The 25,817-nt window shown below is 43.1% G+C and overlaps 1 protein-coding gene across 1 annotated transcript in view; it reads left to right on the top strand.

The window, feature by feature from the left end:
- METTL15 (methyltransferase 15, mitochondrial 12S rRNA N4-cytidine) overlaps window positions 1-25,817 on the top strand; it is a 193,922-nt gene that overhangs the window by 75,247 nt on the left and 92,858 nt on the right. Inside the window, exon 3 of the mRNA XM_077818484.1 lies at window positions 15,960-16,096. Within this exon, the coding sequence (XP_077674610.1) occupies window positions 15,960-16,096 (137 nt within the window). The remainder of the gene's footprint in view (window positions 1-15,959; window positions 16,097-25,817) is intronic.

Genomic DNA, 25,817 nt, shown 5'->3' with positions numbered 1-25,817 from the left:
AGACCTGTGCGGGCTCAACAAGTTCCTGGTCAAGGCCCAGGTCCACATAGTCTCTCTGGGCACCATCATCCCTTCCCTGGATCTAGGGGACTGGTAAACTGCCCTCAACATGAAGGATGTGTACTTTCATATCTCCATCTTCCCAGCCCATCGATGGTTCCTACGCTTCACCGTGGGCCGAGAACATTACCAGTTTGCGGTTCTCCCATTCAGTCTAGCCACGGCCCCAAGGGTGTTCATGAAGTGCATGGCGGTGGTGGCGGCCTTCTTACGGAGGCAGAGAATCTGGGTGCACCTGTACCTTGACGACTGGCTCCTGGCGGACCGATCCGAGGCGGAGGTGCAGGGCCATGTGGAGGTGGCCCTGAGATTGTTCCGCGAACTTGGGCTCCTGATCAACGTCCCCAAGTGCACACTTGTACCCAAGTAGAGAATGGAATTCAAAGGGGCAGTATTGGACATGGTGCAGGCCAGGGCAAGCCTTCCAGTATCCCGATTCCAGGCTATCCAACAAGCAGTGGCCTCCCTGCGCCAGTTTCCAACGACAACAGCCAGGTGCTGCCTGCGGCTGCTGGGCCACATGGCAGCATGCATGCACATGGTCAGGCATGCTAGACTGAGACTCAGGACTCTGCAGGTGTGGCTCGATCGGGTGTACCGCCCAGGCAGGGAGCCCCTGGACTTGGTAGTGACAGCCCCAAGGGACGTGCTGGACTCCCTGCTGTGGTGGCAGTCCCAGCCTGTGGTTTGCGAAGGCATCCCCTTCGCCGCCCCACAACCGGACCTGATGCTGGTAACGGACGCGTCAGACCATGGATGGGGGCTCACCTGGGGGATCTCATGATGCAGGGGTTGTGGTCCAGAGCAGAGCGGTCGCTCCATATCAACGTGAAGGAGCTCAGGGTGGTTCGTCTCCAGACGTTTCTATTTAGCTGTGACAGCGTTCATCTCCCCCAAAGAACAGCTCTTTGTAAGATGTCTCTTTCACCAACAGAAGCTGGTGCAATACAAGATATTACTTCATCCACCTTTTCTCTACTAGAATTATGATGACCATCTATAATATATTACATAACTAGCAGAAGCACAGTCACCTTAACCCATGACAAACAATTTGGTTCAGTTTTTGTCCACGCGGCAGTTTTTCCTGCCATTGCAAATCTCTTTGTATGTTCCTCTGTGTGTGTCTGCACTTGCCATACTGCCTAATTGTGTTTGTCCATTGTGTCAAAATCTGGGCACCTGTCTCATATTGCCTCTGCAGGGTATAAAGTGCCTGGAGGCTATGCATGCACCAGCAGCTTGTGAGACAATGCACTCTGGGTTATCATATCACATAAAGAACTGGGAGAAAAGAGGACTGGACGTATCAATTACATGAATATCGTTATGAGAGACTGTCTACACTGTGCAAAAAAGAAGGGCTCTGAACCAATTTCAGGCAGGGAACCATTATTCCAGCCTAGGCCTTTCTCCTGGTTTACCAGGCTGTGTGTAGACAGACTGTATCTAGAACCGGTTTTGCCAGTAACTGTTGTTTAGCTCTGTTAAAAGTCTGTTAATGTGCACAGAGTGTTAGTGATGAAAACTATTTACAGAAAGTAATTATAGTAAAAATACTGTAAGTGTGCTGGGGGGGGAGAATTCTTATGGTAGAAAAATCTTTTTAATGGAACAGATTTTGTGTGTGTAAAAAATATAAGAAATCTGTTTGTCAGTCCAGCTTTTGGGGACCAGCCAAATAGTATCACCTCTGACCATTTGTACTATATATATCGTTGTGACTACGAGCATATAAAATATCCATGGCAGTATACTACAGCAGAAAGAGCAAATCATAGTTGTCTGAGCACAATTAGTCACAAGAGAGGTTGAATCCTTTAATACTTTAATTTTAATGTATTTAAAGTCAATATGTTAAAAATAAAGAAAAGTGAAAAAACAAGTTGAGTTGTGACAATGAGCAATTTCTGCTGTGAATAGGAGAGAAATTTAGAGAGAGAGACTAAAATGTTTGCAGAGTTTAGGCAGAATGAGTCATCATAGTAACACCAAGGCTTTGATAAAATGAAGGAAAAAATAAATTTATTGCGACATATTGTTTTGTTTGTGATGCAGCTTTTTTGTTTCTGGGGATTTTTTCTTATATAAACCTATGAAATGGGTACAAATAAAACAAGAAAATGTACTTAGTAGACAGCTACTAGCAGTGCCTGGCAATGAGATGATAAATCAAGTAGTTTGGTAGTACTAGCTGGCAAACAGGTTCAGAAACACAAGCAGACTAGTAGGCTAATCCTCTGTATTTACAGGCATACACTGTGATTCATTTCAGATGTAGAAAAGGCATTATTATGATAAATGTCTTCTTGTCATCCTATTCAGCAGGAAAGATTGGTAAAACCTTAGAGAACTGTGTGATCTAATCTTGATTGATTTGGTACATACCAATGATACAGTGGTCTGTCTTACCAGTGGACAAATATGTCATTGTTCTAAAACAAATAACAATTTCTTGTGAATTTTCGTTTTTGTCAGGGTATCCAGTATAACAGTATGTCAAGATAAATTGTTATCTTGACATTTGATATCTTAATTGTGTCAAAGGACTTTTTTTTTAACTTCATGGAAAGGTGCTAGGTATTTTCTCTGCTTTTGACAAAAAGTCTGAAAGTTTACACTGGTTTGGATGCTGAATAATCATGATTTATTTTTTCTTATCTAAGTCTATTGAACTAATTCAGTGTGTTATTTTGTTTTTTGTCTTCTGTTTCCTTTTTAATCCTATTAAAAGGAGGAAAAATGCATTAATTATTATTGCAAGTCTTTCCTAATTAAAGAGGATCATGCGTTTTTTCTGGTCTGTGGACTTTGGAAGGTGAGTGCCTGCCATCCTTGGCAGAGATTTATTGTCTGCTTTAAATCTCGGGGTAGTTAATAGACGAATTGATCTTCCTCAGCAAAGCACTCTTGCAGTACACACACCAGTTTCAGCTGGGACCCAACACCAGGTTGAGGAGAAACTTGGCTGTGCTTATGGGTTTCTTCATAAAGTTAAAATGCAGAATAACGTGATGCGTACGTTAGAAGTTATGGCGCTTACCATTTTCAGTCAGGGAAGCTGTTTCAGAGGAACTTAGAAAACTTGTTCAAAAGGACATTATTGAAGAGATCGTCGCCTCGGAATGGGTTTCACCTATAGTAGTGACATGGTCTTGATTAAATTAAGTATAGTCAGGTATTTCTTTGAAGCAAATCTCATTATTTACAAAGAACGTATAAAGTGCTGTTTCCTGCTACGTTTGAATAGTTTGTGGTTTGCATGCTACAACTAGCATAATAAGTAGTTAGGTCTGTATTGTATTTTTATGTTGCTTTTACATTGTTATTTTTAGTATAGTGGTGCACCTTTGAGATCGACCTGTTCTCCTACTGCCCTGTTAGACTGTAGGTCTTTTCGTTATTGCCTTCATTCTTCGCTTTATTTGTATGAGCCTCATAAAGTCTGTAAAAATGTTCCAATTTTGCATAATATATGATGTAGCAAGTTTCAGCTCAGCATTTCTTGAATATGTTGTAGTCCCTTTGTTGATGTCAGGCTGTCCTTTGAAAGTGTCTTTAAGGTTGAAGCAGAGGGAGAAAATTAAAATTACAAAAATGTAAGTATGGCCATAGTTATTTGAAAGAATTAATGAGTATAACAGAAAATATATTTATTAGATGCAGTTCTGAATTTCACAAAAGCAGCACACTGCATTCTTTTTAAAAGAAAACACACACCTCCATAATAGTGAGAATGAAAAGCTTGTATTTTTTGCAGAATTTTCAAGATCAGTTTTAATATTGTAGTTTCAGTATGTGACTCTTGGGCTGAATCAGTGCTGCAGGGCTTAAAATAATTGAATATTTTGTTATCACATTTTTTCAAATTTCATTTTGTTAAAAATTAGAAGAAAACTAATTACAAAGCTGTGAGAGGTGTAGAGGAGTAAATTCTGCTGAAAGCTGAATGTTGTGGTAAGGAGAATTACACAGTAGTTTAAACCACAATAATATGATGTGTCGTAAGATATTTATCATACGATTTCTTTTCAGTAGAAAATAATCTTGTATACAAAATTAAGAAAATTGATTTTTTGTAGCTGTATAACTGTATTAGAGAGAATGTCATAAAGTTTCTATTTGCTGCCATCCATGTATCATGAAAGAACTGAATATTTTCTAAACTGTACAATCACAAACTGAACATAAAATTCCTAAGGGGAAGTCTTAACTACAGATGTGAAGATTTCATGTTGTAATCTTTTCTGGTATTTATAGGACCACGGGGATAGAATGTCATTTAGTTGTATTTGATTAGAAAGAATCAGGTTAGAGCAACGGTTCTCAAACTATGGGGTGGGCCTGCCAGGGAAGGCACGGGAATGAGTCAAGGCAGGTGCAAGCTATGTGCTGTTTTTTTCTTTTCTTTTAAAGAGCTCTGGCTGTCAGCCTTTGATAGCTGGGGCTCATGCAGAAGTGCTGTGCAAACCTGAGAGATGAGGAGGAAGGGGACAGCTGGAGCCCTGCCTCTCCTCCGCCCCATCCCTCCAGCAATCCCTCACCAGGAGGCGGCAAAACTCTGTCAGCCCCGGGGTGTTGTCAGCAGCACAGAAGTATGGGTGTCAATGAGGCACTAAGTTGGCTCTGAAAATTGATATTGACAAATATCACTTCTCACATTGCCACCCTTACTTTTGTGCTGCTGCTGGTGTGGTGCTGTCTTCAGAGCTGGGTGGCAGTATATGTGCTTAGGGGGGAGGGGGGCATAAACAGCAACAGAGACAAAGAAGGGGGGTCTGATCAAATATGTTTGAGGACCACTGGGCTGGAGAGAAAGCGGAGGAAAAATTTGTAAGTGACTTTTCTCTACTCCAGACATGAATGGAGGCCGTAAATAACATATTGTGAAATACTGTACTATTGTAATTTAACTTGAACTCTGATTAATGCTCCAAAACAGTTTTCTTAATAATAAAAAAAATTATTTTGCTTGATACGTTACGGTGATAATTTGTTTTCAAACCCATGTTTCTGAGTAGTACACCCAAATTTCTGGGTGACTTATTACTAGTGCACACTTACAGATTTTGCCTGTACAATTCAGGGATTGTATGTGAAAACTGTGCACTTTGTGTTTGAAACTCTGAGCCAAAATATACTTTAAACTGAAGTGGCTTATAGTGCACCTGGTTGGAGGATCACAGTAACAATTCCCTATTGTCTTTTAGAGTGTAAGTTCAGTTTTTCGTGTTACCACAATACAAATGAGTAAGAACAATAAAGCCCCTTTGGCAACCTGTTACTGTGGTATCAGAGTGCCAAATCTTAATTTTATGCACTAACCACAAGCTCATCCTCATTGTTTTCTTTTATCTTTGCACGACTGATTATATTTTTGTATGAACTTATATGTATAATTTATAGTATAGCTCATTAATAGTCAATGTCACCAAAGGTTTGACTAAGCTTTTGCTGAAATATGTGTTGAGCCTTGTTGACACATTTCATCCTATTGGAACAACTAAGTTCAACACAAGTGAACTTGTGGAGGGAAGAGGGAAAAGGTATGTTTGACACACATTTGCACAGAGCCAGTCTAGTAGACCTCAGTGAAACATCAGATCTACAGAATTTAGTTTAAAAAGTGAGCATTTATTATTGCTGTATTATCTGGATGTTTGATGGTCCGTGTGACTTCAGCAACTGACCTTTCCACTGTTCCTCCCACAGTAAATTATAGTAAACACCTGGTCAGAATTAAGTACGTGTTAACGGGAGAAAAGATGAAGGATCAACATCTGTATAATAAAATTCCAAAAATCAAAAGTCAGTTAAGAGAAGGAGGCATCTGGAGAAGAAATCATACCTGGAAACAAACACAGTGGGGGTTAATCCTTTTTTTTTTTCTTTTTTAACTGCATGTGAAGCTTTCTTGTGACTTAAGTGGAATAAAATTGCAGCTGCAAATATTGTGAAGGAGATATGAACTATAAGTGTTCCTTGACTTGGTTATAGAACTACTTGTGGCCATTTGGACTGTCCCTGCCAACATTGTAAGACTGAATATTGTCCTATTTGCAATATTTTAAAAAAAAAAACTTGGAGAGTATAATTCTATTTCTAGTATCATAAGAGTGCTTGTTTGTTCCAAGGGCTCTTCCTATATGCTGGCTTTTTAAAGCTAATGTTTACTTCAGAAGTGATTCAGGTGGTGCTAGGAAATTCTTTCAAATTCTTGCAAAATATCTTAATTTAAATCTTTAATCTGAAGATGATTATCATCATATTGTTTCTTGTGCGCATTAATCCTATGTAGGGAACAGAAAACACTGTTAGTTTATTCTCACATAGTTCCTTCATATTTTTCTGTGGGGAGTTGAGACTGTTCAATAGGTTATTAGAATCATAGTTCTGGAAGGGACCTTGAGAGGTCATCTAGTCCAGTTCCCTGCATTCATGGCAGAACTAAATATTATCTAGGCCACCCCTGACAGGTGTTTGTCTAACCTGCTCCTAATAATTTAAAATATCAGTTTTACTTTTCACCTTTTATGCTGTCAAATTTAATTTTTGCTATTTGCAAAACTAAATTTAGACAAATAAAACAAATTAGCATTGTTCACTTCTGTTTTTTGTCATTTCTTTTAGCAATAGTAATACCATTTCAGACTGTGTACTCCAGTTTCCTATGTAACGAGTATTAGATTGTTCAGAGGATGGTGCAAGAAATGCTGTATTGGACAATTAGGATCTAATTAGGCCCTATGAAATAACTTGTTCTCTAGAGAACATTTTTCCTAACCCTCTGTCAGTTAGTGGTTGTGTATGCTCTAAAACATGGTGATTTTTATATATATATCCACAGTTGTGTTAGAGAGAATACTCTCTCTCATACACACATACATAACTGTGGATATTTTTATTATTCATGTAAATGTCTTTTTATTTAATTCAGCTAAACTCTTGGACTCGACGGGTTATGCCACTGAGTTCCAGAAACGCCTTGCTGTATATTGTTGTATAAAAAATTTTTATTTTCAGTCACACATTTGCTTCCCTTGAGGTTAATTGAATATCCTCTTGTTAGAGTACAACATAAATCATAATATCCAATTTACCATTCCTGTGGCTATATGGGTCCCATACATTAGGAGAGTGCTGCAAAGTGTGAGTAGCAAATGCGATAGGGAATTTTGAATCACCGTAGCTCCTCTTCGTTAGTTCCCAGGCAAAGTCCGTCTGTTTGCTTCTCTTCTGTTCCCTGCTCCCTAGGTTCATAACTGTCTGACTTTTTATAAGGTTGCTGGCTCTAAGGCTGTGTCTACACTGCTGCTTTCAGTGCTAAAACTTTAGTTATTCAGAGGTGTGGAACTTCCCCTCCCCCCCCCCAAGCGATGAAAGTTTTAGAGCTGAAAAGCACCGGTAGAGACAGTGCTGTCACTGGGAGCCGCACTCCCAGCAATAAAGCTACCACCACTCATTCAGAGTGGGGTTTTTTTATCGTCGGGAGAGTTCTCCCCAAGCGATAAAGCGTGTCTACGCTGCCCATGTCACAGCACTGCAGCAGCAGCGCTGTAACGTGAGCAGTGTAAACATACTCTAAGCAGTTTCCCCCAGCTCAAAACCTCTCCTGGGTCACACTTCAATCAGTCACTCAAGGCCCACCTGGAACAAAGCACTCCCAATTCACACTTTTTAAACAACCAAACATTTGGTCAAACAGACCCTGCAACTAGCACCAGTCAAACACTAGTCAAACAAAAGGTCACAGCAGACTGAGGCTCAGATATTCACCTCACAGCACAGCTTCCCAGTGCAGCACCTACCTCAGTCGCACTCACATAGCTCCTCTCGGATAGTTCCCAGGCAAACTCCTATTGGCAATAAAACATCCAATTTGCTAATAGCTGGAGGATATAGGGGTAATCACTAGCAGCCAACATGGATTTACTAAGAACAAATCATGCCAAACCAGCTTGATTTCCTTCTTTAACAGGCTAACTGGTTTGGAGGATAGGGAGAATGTGGTAGACATAATATACCTGGACTTCAGCAAGGCTTTTGACACAGTTACACATGATATTTTGATAAGCTGGAGAAATGCAGGCTCAGCAGAACTGCCATAAAGTGGCTACATAATTGGGATCTTGATAAACTGGAGAACTTGGCTACGGACAACAACATGAAATTCAACAAAGATAAATCTCAGGTGCTACACTTAGGGAAGAAAAGCCAAATGAACAAATACAGACGGGTAACTGGCTTGGCAACAGCACTGCTGAAAAGGATCTGGGAATTGTGGTGGATCACAACCTCAACATGAATCAACAATGCGATGCTGTGGCAAAAAAAGCAAATGCAGTATTAGGTTGCATTAACAGAGGCGTAGCTTGCAAATCATGGAAGGGATAGTACCATGCTGTTTAGCCTTGGTTAGGCCTCAGCTGGAGTACTGTGTCAAATTTTAGTCACAAATGTATAGAAAGAATGTAGAGAAACCGGAAGGGATCCAGAGGCGAGCTACAAAGATGACCAAAGGGATGGAATTTGGTATGTTTAGTTCGGAAAAGAGGAGATTAAGGGGGGACATGACAGCAGTCTTCAAATACTTGCAGGGCTGCCATAAAAAAAATGGAGAAAAGTTGTTCTCTCTTGCCACAGAGGGCAGGACAAGAGGCAATGGGTTCAAATTACATCATAGCAGATTTAGATTAAATCTCTGGAAAAACTTCTTCACTGTAAGAACTGTAGGACAATGGAACAGACTGCCTAGGGAGGTTGTGGAAGCTCCTTCATTGGAGGTTTTCAAAAAAGAGGCTGGATAGCCATCTGTTTTGATTGGTTTAGACCAAACAAATCCTGCAGCTTAGCACGGGGTTAGACTAGATGATCCTTGAGGTCCCTTCTAACCCTGTAGTTCTATGATTCTATGACTCCAATTAATCTCCTTTTATTTGATATAAAAACACAACAAAATTTCTTACTAAGTTTTAAAGAATTTTTTTTAAACAAAGCCTAAATTTGGATTCTGAACTACCTATCCATGACCGTTTAAAAAAAAAAATCCTATGTTGTGTTCTTATTTAGGCCAGTAATTGTAAATAGGGGAGAAAATTTTGAAGTTAATTATATTCATCTTCATGAATTTGAATGGCTAGAAATAGTCTGTAAGAATTATTACACAGACTAGCTAGACATTTTTATCTTATTTCACCCATTTTATCCAAGCTCAATTGATTGACAGTTCATCAACATACTGATTTTTAGTGTTTCATTGATAATCTGTAAAGTTCTTTCACGGCTCGTATGTTCTTGTGTTTCCTAAGTCATTCCAATGCTCTGTGTATATCACTTCCTCCATTTGGTGATGACTTTTTTCATATTATGTCCCTTGCGGGAAAACATTCTTTTTTTTTTTTTGGCAATTCAAAATGTAGATTTCCTTCAAGTTTTTAAAAACCACAATAAGGGCCAGGTCCCATGAGATGAAGTCTCAGGGAGTTGTGCATATATATAATGTCACAGAAGTCTGCCTTTTAATCCTGTTTGCAAAGCTGTTTTTATTATTGTGTGTTAATGGGATAATATAAAATAAAGCATTTGTCCTTTTGTTTTTAAGTGCTCCTATTTTAAGTGCTCCTATTTTCTTGATTCTACTGGTCATTCACAAGATTAAAGGAGCAACATTAAGGAGTGTGGTTGTAGCATTTGTCAGTGCTGTTACTCGAATCTAGTGGAACTGTTTGTATATCATCTTTGATTTATGTTGGCCATTTGCATCAGCAACTGATCTGGCCTCTCAACTTTTACAGTTTTCTTTAATAGTCTATGAAATTTCATACAGGCAGTTAGACCTTTTAAAAGTGTCAAGTATATATATCACTGGTCTGGACTTTATTCTTGTCACAGGGTGTCTGATCCCTCTGGATAGATGAGGCTAATCTCCCCTGGACCAGAGCAGGTGAGTCCAGTCCAAATAATTAAAGGGAACTGGACTACACCTGGGCCTATAAAGGGCTGCTAATGGTCAGGGGAAAGGGGGATTGATTGAGACTAGTTGAGCCTGCGAGGGAAACCATGGTGCAGTAGAGCTAACTTCTGTGGTGGGTCTCCAGGAGCAAGGAGCCTGGTGCTCAGGGAGACAGCCTGAGGGTGCTTCCCCAGAGAGGGAGCAGAGCTGGTCAGAACTGGGAGGTGGCCAGGGGCCCTTAACAGGGGTGGAGATGAAACCTGAAAGTAAAGATTCAAAGACGTTTTTTCTGTTTGTGTACTCGCTTCTATAAGGAAAATAAATCTCCTTGAACGAGATTTGGTGTGGCAGTTCATACTTGGAGCTGGGAAGTAGCCCTGCCCAGTGACAGTTCTGTTTGCACATTACAAATATGATTAAGTCATGATCACTTATACCTAAGTGACCATTAATTTTGAGTTTTATGATCAGTTCTTCTTTATCTGTCAAGACATGGTCTACTATAGAATTGCCCCATTTTGGATGCAACAATTTTTGAATTAGGAGGTTATCATCTATGATATTTAGAAATTGCAAGGATGTTTTAGTGCTAACAGCATGAGACCTCCAGCATATGTCATCAATTTGAAGTCACCCAAGTTCTCACAGCCTTTTTTCCTACCCATGATAGGTCTATAAGGGGACGCTCATCCTGTTCCCTAGAGAGAGTTGATGATCTGTAGCAGACATCAACTAAGGCCTTGTCTACACTGGCAAGTTTCTGCACAGTAAAGCAGCTTTCTGTGATGTAACTCCCGAGGTGTACACACTCAAGCCACTTTGTGCTCAGAAACTGCACAGTTGCAGCACTGTAAAAAAATTGCCCAACAAGAGATGTACAGCTTTCTGTGCCAGGGCTACAGCACCGTAGTGCCAGTGTAGACACCCTGATCACTTACAGCACTGCGATTGGCCTCTAGGAGGTGTCCCACAATGCCTGTTCTCCCCTCTTTGGTCATCGGTCTGAACTCTACTGCCCTTCCCTCAGGTGACCAACCGTGAGCCCCTCCCCTTAAATTCCTTCGGAATTTTTAACATCCCCTTCCTGATTGCTCAGTGGTGCGTGCAGTGGTCTGAGCGCTTCTTTCCAGGTGACCATGCCTGCTCCATGCACCAAGTGATCCCCCGTTTGGAGCAATGCTGGACCTCATCAGCATTTGGGGAGAATAGGCTGTCCAGTCCCAGCTGTGCTCCAGCCATAGAAATTATAATATCTACGGACAGATTTCACGAAGCATGACAGAAAGGGGCCATGACCGGGACACACTGCAGTGTAGGGTCAAAGTAAAGGAGCTGTGGAATGCCTACCACAGGGCACGGGAGGCAAACCGCTGTTCTGGTGCTGTGCCCAAGAGCTGCCAGTTCTACAAAGAGCTGGACGCCACCTCCATTGCGAAGGCCACTGTGGATACTTCGGTGGCTCGCCTGGCAGTCAAGAGTGGACTGAGCCAGGAAGAGGAAATCTTGGATGAGGATGTGGAGGGGAGGGGGATCCAGAAGCAGAGGATTACTCGGAGGTCAGAGATGCGAGCCAGCCAGGAATTCTTCTCTACCCCTGAGGAGACTAGCCAGTCACAGCTATTGGAGCTTGGCAAAGCGCAAGCAGGAGAGGAGGCCCCTGGTAAGTGGCTTTGATTTTGGGAATTGCTGAAATGAGTTGGGGGAAGGAGGGCTGCAGAAAGCAGGAGTGTGTCTGTATGATGCACTAACCACCACATGCTTAGTCTAAGTAGCCGAATAGGGTGTTGATCGACTCCCTCACTTTATGGGAATCTTCCTCAGAGATCTCCACGAAACTCTCATGGAGATACTGGGCAATCCACTGCCAGAGGTTCTTTGGCAGAGCTGCTTTGTTTCTTGCCCCATTAAGAGTAATTTTCCCGTGCCACTCTGTCGTCACTGGAAGGGGGGAGGGTGGCATTGCTGCACACAGGCGAGCCGCATAAGGGCCAAGGCGGAAGCCACAGTCTTGGAGAAGACCCTCCCTTGATTCCCTGCTCATCCTCTGCAGCGAGATTTCTCCCATAATGAAGACAGCCTGTGGAAAATGTAGGGACAGTAATGATTATAAGGCCCCCCCTTCAGTGCTGGCTCTCCCCAGGAGCCACGTGCCAAGTGTACAGTATGGTTCTGGAACACTGATTTCCCCTGCCTCTGCGGTTACTCACTATTTTGGGGCTCTTGTGGCTCATGTGTGCTCGCCGGGTGTCAGCCAGTTAGTGACAGGTGTTTTAAATTACTGAATCAGTGGTCTGTGTGTTGCAAACAATACTGCTTCTGTAAAATGTTGCATTTTCGCTTCACAGATATGACTTTGAGAGCTCAGCCACCCTCTTTGTTATAGCCGGCTGAATGGCTGCCCAGAATTAGAGAAGAACTAAAGAGGACTTTCTGTGTGATATCATGGTGGACTCCGTGACCGAAAAACAAGAATCGAAGGAGTGGCAGAACAGTGAAAAGAGGGATTGAAAGGAAAACCTAACGCCCCAGAACGTAGCCACAGAGCAGCTCTTAAAAGTTATGGAGCACTAAGCAGACACACTCCAGGCGCTACTAGCACTACAAACCGAGCAGCTCCGTGCTTGCCTTCCCCTGCAGCCGCTGTCCCAAAGCTCTTTCCCAGGCTCCCCCCAGACACTGCCAACACACTCTTATCAACCTCCTGGTTCCAGTCTGTACCTGCTGCATTCCACTCCTGCCCCGTCACAGTCCAGCCCTGTGGACACCCAATACCCACTGCACTCAACACCCATCCCGCTGCAGTTTAGCCCTGCTAAAGTGCAGTACCCGCTGCACTGTACTCCAAAGGATAAGGTTGCATATGATACCTGGACATACACTAATCTTTAACCCTCCTGGGACCCTCCCTTCCACCATCCCCCCCAGTGCTGATGGGTTTTTTGTTTGTCTCTCTCCGCCGATTGTTGTTTTTAATAAAATAATTGTTTTGGTTTGAAAGCAATCTTTATTCCGTTGATTGAATCAAATAGAGCCCTGCAAAGCAACAGGCAGTTTTCTTAAACCTTCATAATGCATCATCTGCACCAATCACAATCACCTCCTACCATTGCAAGCACTGCACTCCTGAGCATAGCAGCAAATATTAGTGGATTTCAGCTTCAAATTGCTGCTTCACGGCATCCCTGATACTTATGGCCCCGCGCCGTGCCCCTTTAATAGCCCTGGTCTCTGGCTGCTCAAATTCAGCCTCCAGGTGCTGAGCCTCAGTAGTCCAGCCCTCAGTGAAGCTTTCACCCTTCTATTCACAAATATTATGGCGCGTACAGCACGTGGCTATAAGCATAGGAAAGCACGTGGCCATAAGCATTGGCCAGGTCCAGCCTCCCATATAGGCAGCACCAGCGGTCCTTTAAACAACCAAAAGCACACTCAACAGTCATTCTGCACTTGCTCAGCCTGTTCTTGAACCCTCCTTGCTGCTGTCAAGGTGCCCCATCTATGGCTTCAAAAGCCACGGGATTAATGGGTAGGCAGGATCTCCTGGGATCACAATGGGCATTTTGACTTCCCCTACAGTGATCTTCTGATCTGGGAAGAAAGTCTCTGCTTGCAACTTCCAGAACAGGCCAGTGTTCTGAAAGATGTGTGAGTCATGCACCTTTCCAGACCAGCCTGCATTAATGTCCGTGAAACGCCCATGGTGATCCACAAGCGCGTGGAGAACCATAGAGAAATACCCCTTCCGATTAATGTACTTGGTGACTAGGTGGTCTGGTGCCAGCATTGGAATATGTGTGCCATCTGTCACCCCTCCAGAGTTAGGGAAGCTCATTTGTGCAAAGCCATCCACAATGTCATGCACATTGCCCAGAGTCACGGTCTTTCAGAGCAGGATGCGATTAATGGCCCTGCACACTTCCGTCAACACGAGTCCAGCGGTTGACTTTCCCACTCTGAACTGGTTAGTGACCAATCGGTAGCAGTCTGGAGTAGCCAGCTTCTACGGTGCAATCGCCACACGCTTCTCATTCTCGTGTCCTCGCACCGCAGGGCTAGGGTGAGCTCATCACACAGTCCCATGAACATGGCTTTCCACATCTGAAAGGTCTGCAGCAACTGCTCGTCATCCCAGACGTGCATGACGATGTGATCCCACCACTCAGTGCTTGTTTTGTGAGCCCAAAAGCAGCATTCCACTGTGGTTTAGCATCTCCGTGAACGCCACAAGCAATCTCATGTTGTAGCTACTATGTGAGATCAATGTTGAACTGCTCTTGCCTTTGTAGTGTAAGGAATAACTACACTGCCGCTCATGACGTGTTAGTGAGAGCGAGCAGCATATTGGTCAACAGTGCAGATCCATTCAGGCAGACCAAATAGGCAGAGCACGCAGTACACAAACTGTTGAAAGATGGCACCAAATGCGGATGGACGTACAGGATGGGATTGCTGGGATGCGAAGCAATGCATCATGGGCATTGGGACAGGACCCACGATGCCCCATGACCCCCTCCACCTTCCCACAACTCTTAGCTGCAGAAGAGGAAGAGATGCTCTGTGGGATAGCCGCCCAGAGTGCATCGCTCCAAATATCACTGCAAGTGCTGCAAATGTGAACGTACTATTGCATAGGCAGCTGACAGCATGAACACACAACAGTGGTTTCCCTTCAGCACTCTCTGAGCGATGCTATAACTGCCGGCTGTGTAACTCTGCCAGTGTAAACATACCTTAATACCCCATCTTCTGCATTATCTGTTAAGGCATTGATCTACAAGCAGTCAAGATAATTTTTTTCTGAGTTATCAGTGACTCGGAAAGAGGTTAGTCCATTTTTATATAGAGTACTACTCCCCCCTCCTTTTTGCCCTCTTGATCCTTCCTAAATAGCTCATAACCATTGATTTTAAAATTCCAGTCATGGGAATCATCCCACCAGGTTTCAGTAATACTAACTCGATCAAATTTATGCTTATAAATGAGCAGTTCCAATTCCTCTTGTTTGCTACCCAGACTCCTAATGTTAGTGTATAGACAGTGCCTGGATTACAATCTCTGTACATTTGCTCCTTTAGATAGGCTGTTCCTTGAAAGCTACCAATTTTTCCTTCCTGTTTTTCTGGAAGCCCCTAATGTTGGAATGATTCACATGTTCAGTGTAGAAGGGGTACAAGTACAAGCTGCAGACCACTGGTCCAAACACCAATTATTTTCTTTTTCTTCTATAGGACTCTGCTTAGCTGCAAGGAAACCTGCCATGCAGCTGAACCCAAGCAGTGTGTAGCCTTTGAATGAGAAATAAGAAGAGGTGCAGTGAGAGAGAAGGAGAGAGATTCAGGGTGCAAAAAGGAAAAATATACTTAGGAAAGGGGGAAAAAATGAAAAGGGGAATAAAAAGCAGATGCAGAAAAGTGGAAAGAGACAAGAGACAGCTTTAGTAGTGGCAGGATGTGACGTGTGGAGACAGGTCTGAGAGGGAGTTTATTTGCCAGCCCATCACAAGTTGGGATCCAAAAAAGAAGCTGTGAACTGCTGGTGTTTTGTACATACCCATCATATTTCCTTTCAAGCACAATCATACAAGTTGCTGAGTAAATCCTGTGCAGTGCTTAGACCCTTCAACCTCCTTTGAAGTCAGGAGGAAGGGAAAAGGGGAGATATGATGTTGCAGAGAAGTGACTGACCTCCTCTTGTGCATAGAAGCTCTCCTCCATGTGGGATCACAATCTGAGCAAAAGAAAATAAATGTGAATTGGTCTGCTCTCTTCTTTGAAGCATGTTCAATGAAAATAGCTTTAAAATGTTTTTAAAAAAGCTTGTGAAATGGATTTAATATTTATTCTTCCACACCATATTAGAGAGGTTAACTAGAAAAGGCTTAAATCAACAGTAGGTTTCTTTACCTTGTACTATTAAGTAACAGTATTATTTCTTTTGCATTCAACAGCGTATGCTTGATATGACGTTTGGAGCAGGAGGTCATACTAAAGCCCTTCTACAGAAAGTAACTGATATTACAATATATGCACTAGACAGAGACCCAGCAGCTTATAAAATAGCTCAACAACTTTCAGAATCGTATCCGTAAGTAGAATTCTGCTTTTCTTGCCTTATCTATGGTATTTATGGGACGTCAAACACCATACTTTATCTTTTGTGTATAAATGTAAATGGTTATAGTACTACAGTATGTGCATATTAGTTTCATTAAAAGAAAGAAACTTACCTTAAGTCACTTTTGACTTTATTGCATGTAAGGCTTAAATTTTTATGAGACTACTTGCATTTAATTCATTTTCTCTGCTGCTACTTGCCCTGTGTGCTTTAGCTAGTCACTACAGGGTTTAAAACTGAGTGTGATCAGTTTAATTTGGGATTATTCTAGTAAGAAGCTTGCATTTAAAAAAAATTGTATTTCACACCAAATTAGTTTTGCCACAAAAGAAATCTTTCATAACAAACAAGAAATTGATTTAATAAAAGTTTAGTTTTTAATTAAATAAAGATCTAATTTAGCTGTGACTCATTTACACTAGACAGATTCATAAAAAACAAATAAAGGTAATTTACTGAGTTTCAGTATTATATTTCCTGCTGTACTTTGTAACTTGTGCAGCTGGCTTCAGAATGTAGTCATCAAGTAAACAAGGCCACAATCTTGCGTCACAGGATCTGCTAGCACAGACTCCTGTGCCCATGTATTACTCAGATTTTAATTTGTTAGGCAGAAAAGGACAGGAAATACAATAGTGCTCTGAAGAAATAATTAATAATTTCTTTGCTAATATTTCAAATGTTATATTCTTTGATTCTTTCTTCTTGTAAAGAGGTGACTTATTCAAATCTATGGCAAAAATGCTTTTAGATTAAATGTTGCAGTCTTTCAACTTCCTTTCCATTTGTTGCACATAACGCTTATTGTGTTTTCCCATAGAAATTTAATTTAGTTTATATGTGCAATTCACATCTCACTTGTAACACAAACGTCTTTTTTTTTTATTCTGAAACGCTTAATGTTCATCTTAAAGCTAACAAATTACAATAATTACATTAGTACAGGTGACTAGGATAGATTACATAGTTTATTTCTTGATATCATTTGGTGAAATCACATTCTGAAGCATGAACACTATCTCTGTTCACTCAGTTTTATGCCTGATATTTATGCTGCCCCACGTATCAGTACCACATTACTATTTGGAGTTCCAGGAGACCTATTTCCTTGTTTCATAGAACTTACAGGTATCTATTTGTGAACTCATCAGATGACATGGATAATTAAAATTATCTTCAAAAAGGAGTCAACTCTTTGAACTTGCCTTGGAAGCAGTGACTGACTCAGTACGTGAAAACAGCCAGAATAGTGGAGAGGAAACAGGAATAGATGAAGAAGAAGAGATGAGAGACAAGGGACAAGAAGCAGATGGGGGAGGAGAATTAGGAGCCAAGATGATTTACAGTTCATGGGAGATTCTGGAAAATATATTGGAAACTGAGAAGCCAAGTACACAACTGGAGAGCACAAAAGACAGAAGGAATTCTCAGAATCAGAGCCTGTTTGTCAAAATAGGTAGACCAGATGAAGTATATGGGGGCAGCAGAACATTATTTTGTGGGTAACTGTGGGCTGAGAGGGAGCAGACATATGCTGTGTTGCCTGGAGTAGTGGTAGTTTGGTGAAAGTAGATAAAAATATTAACCAGGCAGCTCACCAGTGGTTGTCGTCATACGTTTCAGTGGTGTGTGCTGATGTGGCATTGCTTCCTCTTCAACAATGGGCCAAAGTAAAGGGAAGAGAATGAGAACAAAATAACAAGGTAACTGCAGGCAATTTGGCCATGGTCAGCCAAACAGAGTGTGTATGCATACTTGCACATAAATGTGTGCAGCTGAGTAAGCACATTTCTAAAAACATTATTGTTTTGACTTGACCAGGATGTGGAAATTGTGTTGGTATAAAAAACAAATAAAACTGAAGTGCCTGGGAGCTTGTTCTGGAAAAACTGTTTTTTCAGGGAAAGGAAACTTCCTGCATTTTAGAAGACTTTACAATATTTCAAAAGAGATTTTATGTACAGTCTCTGTATAACCTGTGTAATAGATTTATCTTTCTTCCAAAGAAGAGAGGAGGGACAGATCCTCCTTTAGAGGAGAGGAGACAGGTGCCTTGGGCGTCTTTTCTTCATACATTCTCCACAACCACAAAGATGCTTCTGCTTTACTGTTGAAAGGCTAGGGGCCTCAGAAATGACTCAGACAGCCATCAACACTCCTCTTGCTTCCGCTTCAGTTCCCCTAGCTGTTGAACCCTCACCTCGTAGCCCAAGATGACTTCTGGAAGTGCAGAACCCTCCAAGTCAGGCAGAGGAAGGAGAGTTTTTTCTCTGAGTCTAACAGAGAGAAGGATTAGATCTGCTTCTCCTTACTTTACTGCTGGTCATTATTACCCCAGGCTTGACCCTGCTCAGCAGCCATTATATCAAGGGGGAGGACAGTCCAGACATACAATCCATTAACAGCCTTTGTCTTGGTATTACATTGGGATAGTGAGCAGTCCCAATGCCTCTGATTTTAATTGCCAGGATAGATCAGAGAACAGCAGATAGTGCAGTGTGACAGGGTTGAGCCAGATGGCTACAGGAGAGTAATAGAAGGCAGATATATTAGCCCCAAACTAAGTAGGTCCCTTTTCCCTGGGTAAGGTAACAGGGAAGGTTCCAGAACAATCAGGAACCTTCTTGAGACAGTTAAGACAGACAGGCTGATTAGAACACCTGCAGCCAATCAAGAAGCTGCTAGAATCAATTAAGGCAGGCTAATCAGGGCACCTGGGTTTTAAAAAGGAGCTCACTTCAGTTTGTGGTGTGCATGTGAGGAACTAGGAGCAAGAAGCACCATCAGCTGAGAGTGAGAATGCGGACTGTTGGAGGACTGAGGTGTACAAGCATTATCAGACGCCAGGAGGAAGGTCCTATGGTGAAGATAAAGAAGGTGTTGGGAGGAGGCCGTGGGGAAGTAGCCCAGGGAGTTGTAGCTGTCGCACAGCTGTTCCAGGAGGCACTCTAGACAGCTGCATTCCACAGGGCCCTGGGCTGGAACCCAGAGTAGAGGGCGGGCCTGGGTTCCCCCGAATCCTCCCAACTCCTGGTCAGATACAGGAGGAGTCGACCTGGACTGTGGGTTCAGAAAAACGGCCAAGCTGAGGGCTGCTGTGAAGCTCCAAGGCGAGCAGATCCTCCAATAAGCTCAAGACCCACCAAGGTAAAGGAGGAACTTTGTCACAGCAGATTACAACAATCCTATATTAACACTGTAAATAGTTAATTAAATACAAAATAGCTACTTTAAAAATACTTAATTTAGGTTGCAAAGTCAAGTATTTGAGTTAGGAAATGCCAGATTTTGGGGTGTAATCTTAATTTTGCCTCCTTGTGAATCCATCCTAGCCACTGAAGGAGGTCCTATTGAATAATAGTATGTAGTAATGTAATCAAGACTATCATAATACATACACACAAGGGAGGTGAATTAGGGTTACTCAGGCAACCTTTATTCTGGCATTTCTTAACTTTTCAGTGCTTCAGTTTTCAACCCCAAACAACGTTCTTTTGATTCAGCTTTTTAAATGTAATTACTAGCTTTCTTTTAAAGGAAGATAGTTTGTGTGCAACACTGAATGAATCATCAGTAGTTTGAAAGCTGAACCTTCAGCACTGCAGCAGATGCTGCTACTGCTTGAGGTACAGGACTAATTAGATTAGCTGACATCAGGAGAAGGCTATTATCCCAAAGTGGAATGGATCTCTGGGTCCAAGTGTTGGGGTCCAATGAGTGTGGAGCTGGGAGAAGCCTGACCATTCTGACTCTCCACCCCTGGGAATTGGCATTCCTATCCTGTATGGTGATCCCAAAGTGGGAATTGGCCACCAGCACCACATGATGGGTCTTGGGGCTGGTTGAAGGAAGCCTGGCCTCTCTCTTCCCAACTTTGGGATTTCTGTCTCCATATGGAGTCCCCAGTGTGGTAGTAAGAACAGGACTGGAAAGTTATGGGAGGAAGTCCAGCAAGGGTTCTGTTCCCTTCCCTCCCCCAGTTGGTGTGGGTTTCCTGCCCCATGTGATGCCCATATGCTGAGTCCTGGAGAGAGCAGAGGCTGGCTTTTCTCCCTTCCCTCACCACACAGGCAACAGCTACTTAAACAGCTCCCACATGTTCTCTGTATGTTCATGATGGCATTAGCTCAGTTTGATGCCATGTCTACTATATGGGTGCTGTGGTGGCACAGGTACGGCTCCATAGCTATGCCGGTATAACACGGTAGCATAGTCACAGACCACTGATGGAAACGACCTCCCTGACTCACAAGGGTGCCACTATAATAGCAAAACCTTTCCTGTTAAGTTTTCTTTACCATTTTGTATAGAAGTATCACAAAAGGAAATAAATAGACTCAGCTAGTCCAAATCTTAAATCCAGGAGATCAGGGCAGCATTCACAAAACAAAGCGGAAGACACCCACGCTGCTCTATAGATCGATAGTCCTGTGACTTAAAGTCCATTTTCCCCTAATGAACAGATATCCTACTCAGCCTGTTTTCTGGGGGAGTTTGCTTTCCCAACTAGATGAAAAGATTTTAGAAGTGCCAGGTATTGTTCTACCCATAGAAACAGATACTGTATTTGTTTCCAAAGTGGCATTCTCTTTTCCCATCCCTTCTTCACTTTTGTTTACATAAGTCATTCTGATGTCTAATCACAGAATTACAGCTGATGTAATTTATGATGACAATGTGAAATGCAGAACGGCTTCCTCACTCCTCTTCATGTCAATAAAGCTATTCATATGGGTGCTGAAGTTGAGGCTCTCAACACTATAGACTCATGTCCATCAAAAGATTCTTTCTGAAGTAGCATACCTCACTTACTTGACTAGCTGAGACAGAATTAAATCACACACTTAAATAGTACAGAACATACAGATGCAGTCTTGTTTTTTGTTTTTTTTTTCTCCCTACATCTCCCATTTATACAGCATTGGAATGAACTGATGGGTCATTTCTCCAGAGAGATAAGAAATTTATCTATCTTGTACAGTAGTTTATGTTCATAATTCAGATTGCCATCTTTAAGTAGAAAAACTGTTTCCTCATGGCATACACAGCTTTTAATCTCACTAGCTTTGGGGTATCAATTGTGCTTCACAGTTGTAAATGAATGAGCATTTTTTGGTGTATGCATAAATTAAAATACATTTTGACTGGACTGTTCTTCAAGTGCTTGATCATATACATTCCACGTTAGGTGTGTGTGTGCCGCGTGCACTGTTGCCAGAGATTTTCCCTCAGTATCCATTCGGCTGGCTTTAGTGCCCTCTGGAGCCATGCGCTTATGTGCCAGTATAAGAGGCACCACCGGTCCTCACCCTCTCAGTTCCTTCTTACCACTCATGACGGTTGCTGGAATAACTCTTCTTACCCTGGCAAGGCTTCTTCCTAGTGATTTTTGGACTCCTCCTTAATTCATCGTTATCATAGTTTAGTGTATATAGTTTTTACTGGTAGAGTTAGTGTATATAGTTAATTCTTATCATCGAGGGACGACTTTGCCCTAGGGGCCGGGCATGCTCCAGTCCCCAGGCTTCAAGCCTTGTGCTTCTTGTGGCAAACCTATGCCCGTGAGTGACCTGCAGTCTCACTGCTTGAAGTGCTTGGGGGAAACCCATGTGAGGGACAAGTGCCAGATCTCTTGGGACTTCAGACCGCACAATAAAAAGGACAGAAATATCAGACTGAATGCTTTTCTTCATGGAAGCCACCCTCAGATCAGTCTTCAACTACGTATCTCCAACCAGCAGGCTTTGCTAGGGAGATACGATTTTAATCTGTGGGACTCCCTGACTAAATTCAAAAACTCCATTCCACACTGCCTCTTACGATCCCTCTTCAAGGACCCTTCTCACGAGCAACTCCTCATTCAAGAGATCGAGAGCCTCCTGTGCCTGTGGGCGGTAGAGGTGGTCCCTCGGGACATGAAAGGAAAAAGGTTCTATTCCCGCTACTTCCTTATCCCGAAGGCAAAAGGAGACCTCAGACCCATCCTGGACCTGCGTTGCCTCAAAAAGTTGAAGTTTCACATGGTCTCCCTGGCTTCCGGCAGGCAGAATAGGAAATGCCATCATTTTTGTTCACTGCATGCACGTAGCCCAGGATCCCTCTCCAATGCCTATCATGATAGCTCGGGTGTAACTCAAGCTGCTTGGTCACATGGCTGCTTGTACTTATATGGTTCAGCACACAAGGCAGCGCCTCAAGCTCCTCCAGATGTGGCTAGCATCAGTATACCACTTGGACTTGTGCTCATGGTCCCTCCCTTGGTCCTCGCCTCCCTGGACTGGTGGAAAGACCTGAGATCAGTGATGATGGGGGGTGCCCCTTGCTATCTCTCTGATGTGTCAGACTTCGGGTGGGGAGCGCACCTCAACAATCTCAGGACTCAGGGCCTCTGATCCCAAGATGAATTCTCCCTGCATATAAACATCAGGGAGCTCAGGGTCGTAGGCTTAGCATGCCAAGAGTTCCTCCCCCAGATCTCAGACAACATGGTGTAGGCCCTGACAGACAATATTGCAGCTATGTTTTACATCAACAAGCGGGGTGGGGCTCAATCTTTGGCCTTTTGTCAAGAAGCCATCCATCTGAGGTACTTCTGCATGAAGCATTCCATTAATCTCAAAGTGTCGCATCTCCCAGAAGCCTGGAATGTACTGGCAGACCACCTCAGCAGATCCTTTTCCTCTCACCACGAGTGGTCCCTTCACCAGATTCATCTTCCAAAGATGGGGTCCTCCCCAGGTGGACCTGTTCACCACCAGGCAGAACAGGAAATGCCATCAGTTTTGTTCACTGCACGCACCCTCTCCAATGCCTTCCTGCTCTCATGGACAGACCACCCACTTTACAACTTTCCTCCAACCCTCTTGGTTCACAAGTACACCTAAAAATCAAATGGGACAAGGCAAGAATTATTCTGATAGTGCTGGCGTGGCCATGCCAGAATTGGTTCGATATGCTCCTGGATCTCTCAGTGGCAGCTGCATTCTTGATCCTACTCCATCCAGACCTGATTTCACAAGACCACGGATGGTAACTTCACCCAAACCTCGCCTTCCTGTATTTAACTGCAAGGATGCTACATACCTGAACCCTGAAAAACAAGTTTGCTTGGAACAGGTTCGGCAGATTTTGCTAAGTAGTAGAAAGCCTTTCACCAGAGCTACCTACTTGGCCAAGTGGAATTGTTTCTCTTGTTAAGCTTCTGAATGTGCTCTCTCTCCATCTTGATCTTCTCTCCAGTCTATCTTGGACCATTAAAGTGCATTTGGCAGCCATCTCAGCCTTCCACCCTCCAGTGAACAGCAAGTCAGTGTTCTCCCAAGAGATAACAGTTCAGTTTCTCAAGGGGCTGGAGAGACTCTATCCTCATGTCCATGAGCTGACTCCCACATGGAACTTAAACCTGATTCTGTTGAAGCTCAAGGTTCCCTCCTTCAAGCCATTAGCATCATGCTCCCTGACATTTCTCTCCTGAAAGGTCACCTTCCTGGTGGTGATTATCTTGGCCAGAAGGGTCTCTGAGAGCAAGGCCCTTATGTCAGAGCCACCCTACAAAGTGTGCTTCCAAGGACAAGGTCCAACTGCGCCCCCATCCAGCCTTCCTGCCAAAGGTGGTGTCACAGTTCTATAACAACTAGGTCATTTTCTTCCCAGTCATCTTCCTGAACCGTTTCAAGAACTCCAAGGAATGATGGCTTCACTCGTTACACGTTAGGCGGGCCCTTGCCTTTTATATATGCAACTCTTTGTAGCAATAGCAGAAAGGATGAGAGTGGTTCCTGTGTCAACCCAAAAGATCTCATCCTGGATAACCACATGTATTCAAGCTTGCTACGAGCACGTGAATGTCCTGCCTTTGGCTATCTTAATCGATCATTGCAGAAGAGCCCAGTCTTTATCAGCAACGTTCCTCACACAGGTCAGAATCCAGGACGTCTGCAGAGCCACAACCTAGTTATCAGATAGTTAGATAGTAACCTAGTTAGAGATACTTTCGTGTCTCACTATGCTATTATCCAACAGGCCTGAGACGACGCCAGTTTTGGAAGAGCAGTGTTGCAGTCAGCATGTCCATGAATTCTGAGCCCATCTCCTGTGGTACTGCTTGCGAGTGACCTAACGTGGAGTGGACCCGAGCAAGCACTCAAAGAAAAAATGGTTACTAACCTTGTTGTTTGAAATGTGTTGCTCATGTCCATTCCATGACCCATCCTCCTTAGTCATCTGTCGAAGTTAACCGGTAAGAAGGAACTGAGAGAGTGCAGGGCTAGCAGCTCCCCTTATACTGGCACATAAACGCACAGCTCCAGAGGGTGCTAGAGTTGGCCCAATGGATACCACTAAGATAAAAATCTCCAGCAACGGTGCACGCAGCACACACCCACCCAACGTGGAATGGACATGAGCAACACATCTCAAAGAACAACAGTTATGAAAGGTTAGTAACCTTTTGTGGTCTGTGATCAGTTGAGAAATGTTTTAATCAACTTTGAACTACTGTGGGGTGGGGGCAAGAACACCAAATGCAGTGCAGTTCACTCTCCTAATCTGTCAAACACTTTTGCTTGCATTGATTGGGCATCAGTTATACATGACACCTCTGAGAGATAACAAGGGATGGTCCAGATCAGGGGTGGCCAACCTGAGCCTGAGAAGGAGCCAGAATTTACCAATGTACATTGTCAAAGAGCCACAGTAATACGTCAGCAGCCCCCCATCAGCTTCCCCTCACACCGCTCCCAGCGCCTCCCGCCCACCAGCAGCCCCACCAGTCAGCGCTTCCCCCTCCCTCCGCACACCTCCAAATCAGCTGTTTTGTGACGTGCAGAAGGCTTGGGGGGAGGGAAGTGAGGGCATGGAAGGCTCAGGGGAGGGGGCAGGAATGGGTGGAGTGGGGGCAGGGCCTGTGGCAGAGCCAGGGGTTGAGCAGTGAGCACCCCCCGGCACATGGGAAAGTTGGCGTGTGCAGCTCCAGCCCCGGAGTCAGTGCCTATACAAAGAGCCGCATATTAACTTCTGAAGAGCCACAGGTTTGCCACCCCTGGTCTAGATAATGCTTAGTCCTGCCTTGAGTGCAGGGGACTAGACTAGATGACCTCTCTAGTTCCCTTCCCTTCCAGTTCTATGATTCTATGATGGTGTGAATTTGTTTCAAGTAAGCAGGAAGTTAGGTTGAAAGTGTCTAGTATTTATTTAAGACTCAAGAGACGGGTTCTTCATGAACAGAATTCTTTTACTTCTGGCACTGGCCAGGACATTGCCTAGACGTAGATGATCCAATAGGCTTTTTTCATCCTGCCTAGTTGCATTTGCAGTAGTCAGTCCTAATTCTGTGGTCCTTAAGTGTTATTTAAAGTTGATTGCTATAGAATATTGTTTTTATTTGTTCTCATTTGACTATTTTAATAACCTTAGTAAAATCATATTTTAACTGTGGTTATTTTTCATGATTAATTTTTGCCCACACTCTAGAATCATGAATACTCAGCTATGAGACCATTATTGCTCAAACTGCAGAAATATGCCCAATGATACAGTAAGAAAGGATAAGTAAAGCTAATTCATGGTATTTTTCTATAGTCAGCAATTATAAGTGTAGTCTTCCTCATGCTGGGGCAAAAGACAGCTGGAGCTGTAAATCACCAAGTAAGAACATTATATTCACAAAATAAAGAAAAAATAAATTTGTTCT

Source organism: Eretmochelys imbricata, chromosome 6, assembly GCF_965152235.1.
Source record: "Eretmochelys imbricata isolate rEreImb1 chromosome 6, rEreImb1.hap1, whole genome shotgun sequence".
Classification (NCBI taxonomy): Eukaryota; Metazoa; Chordata; order Testudines; family Cheloniidae; genus Eretmochelys; species Eretmochelys imbricata.
The sequence above is the reverse complement of the archived record's forward strand: the minus strand, read 5'-3'. Positions and strand labels throughout refer to the sequence as shown.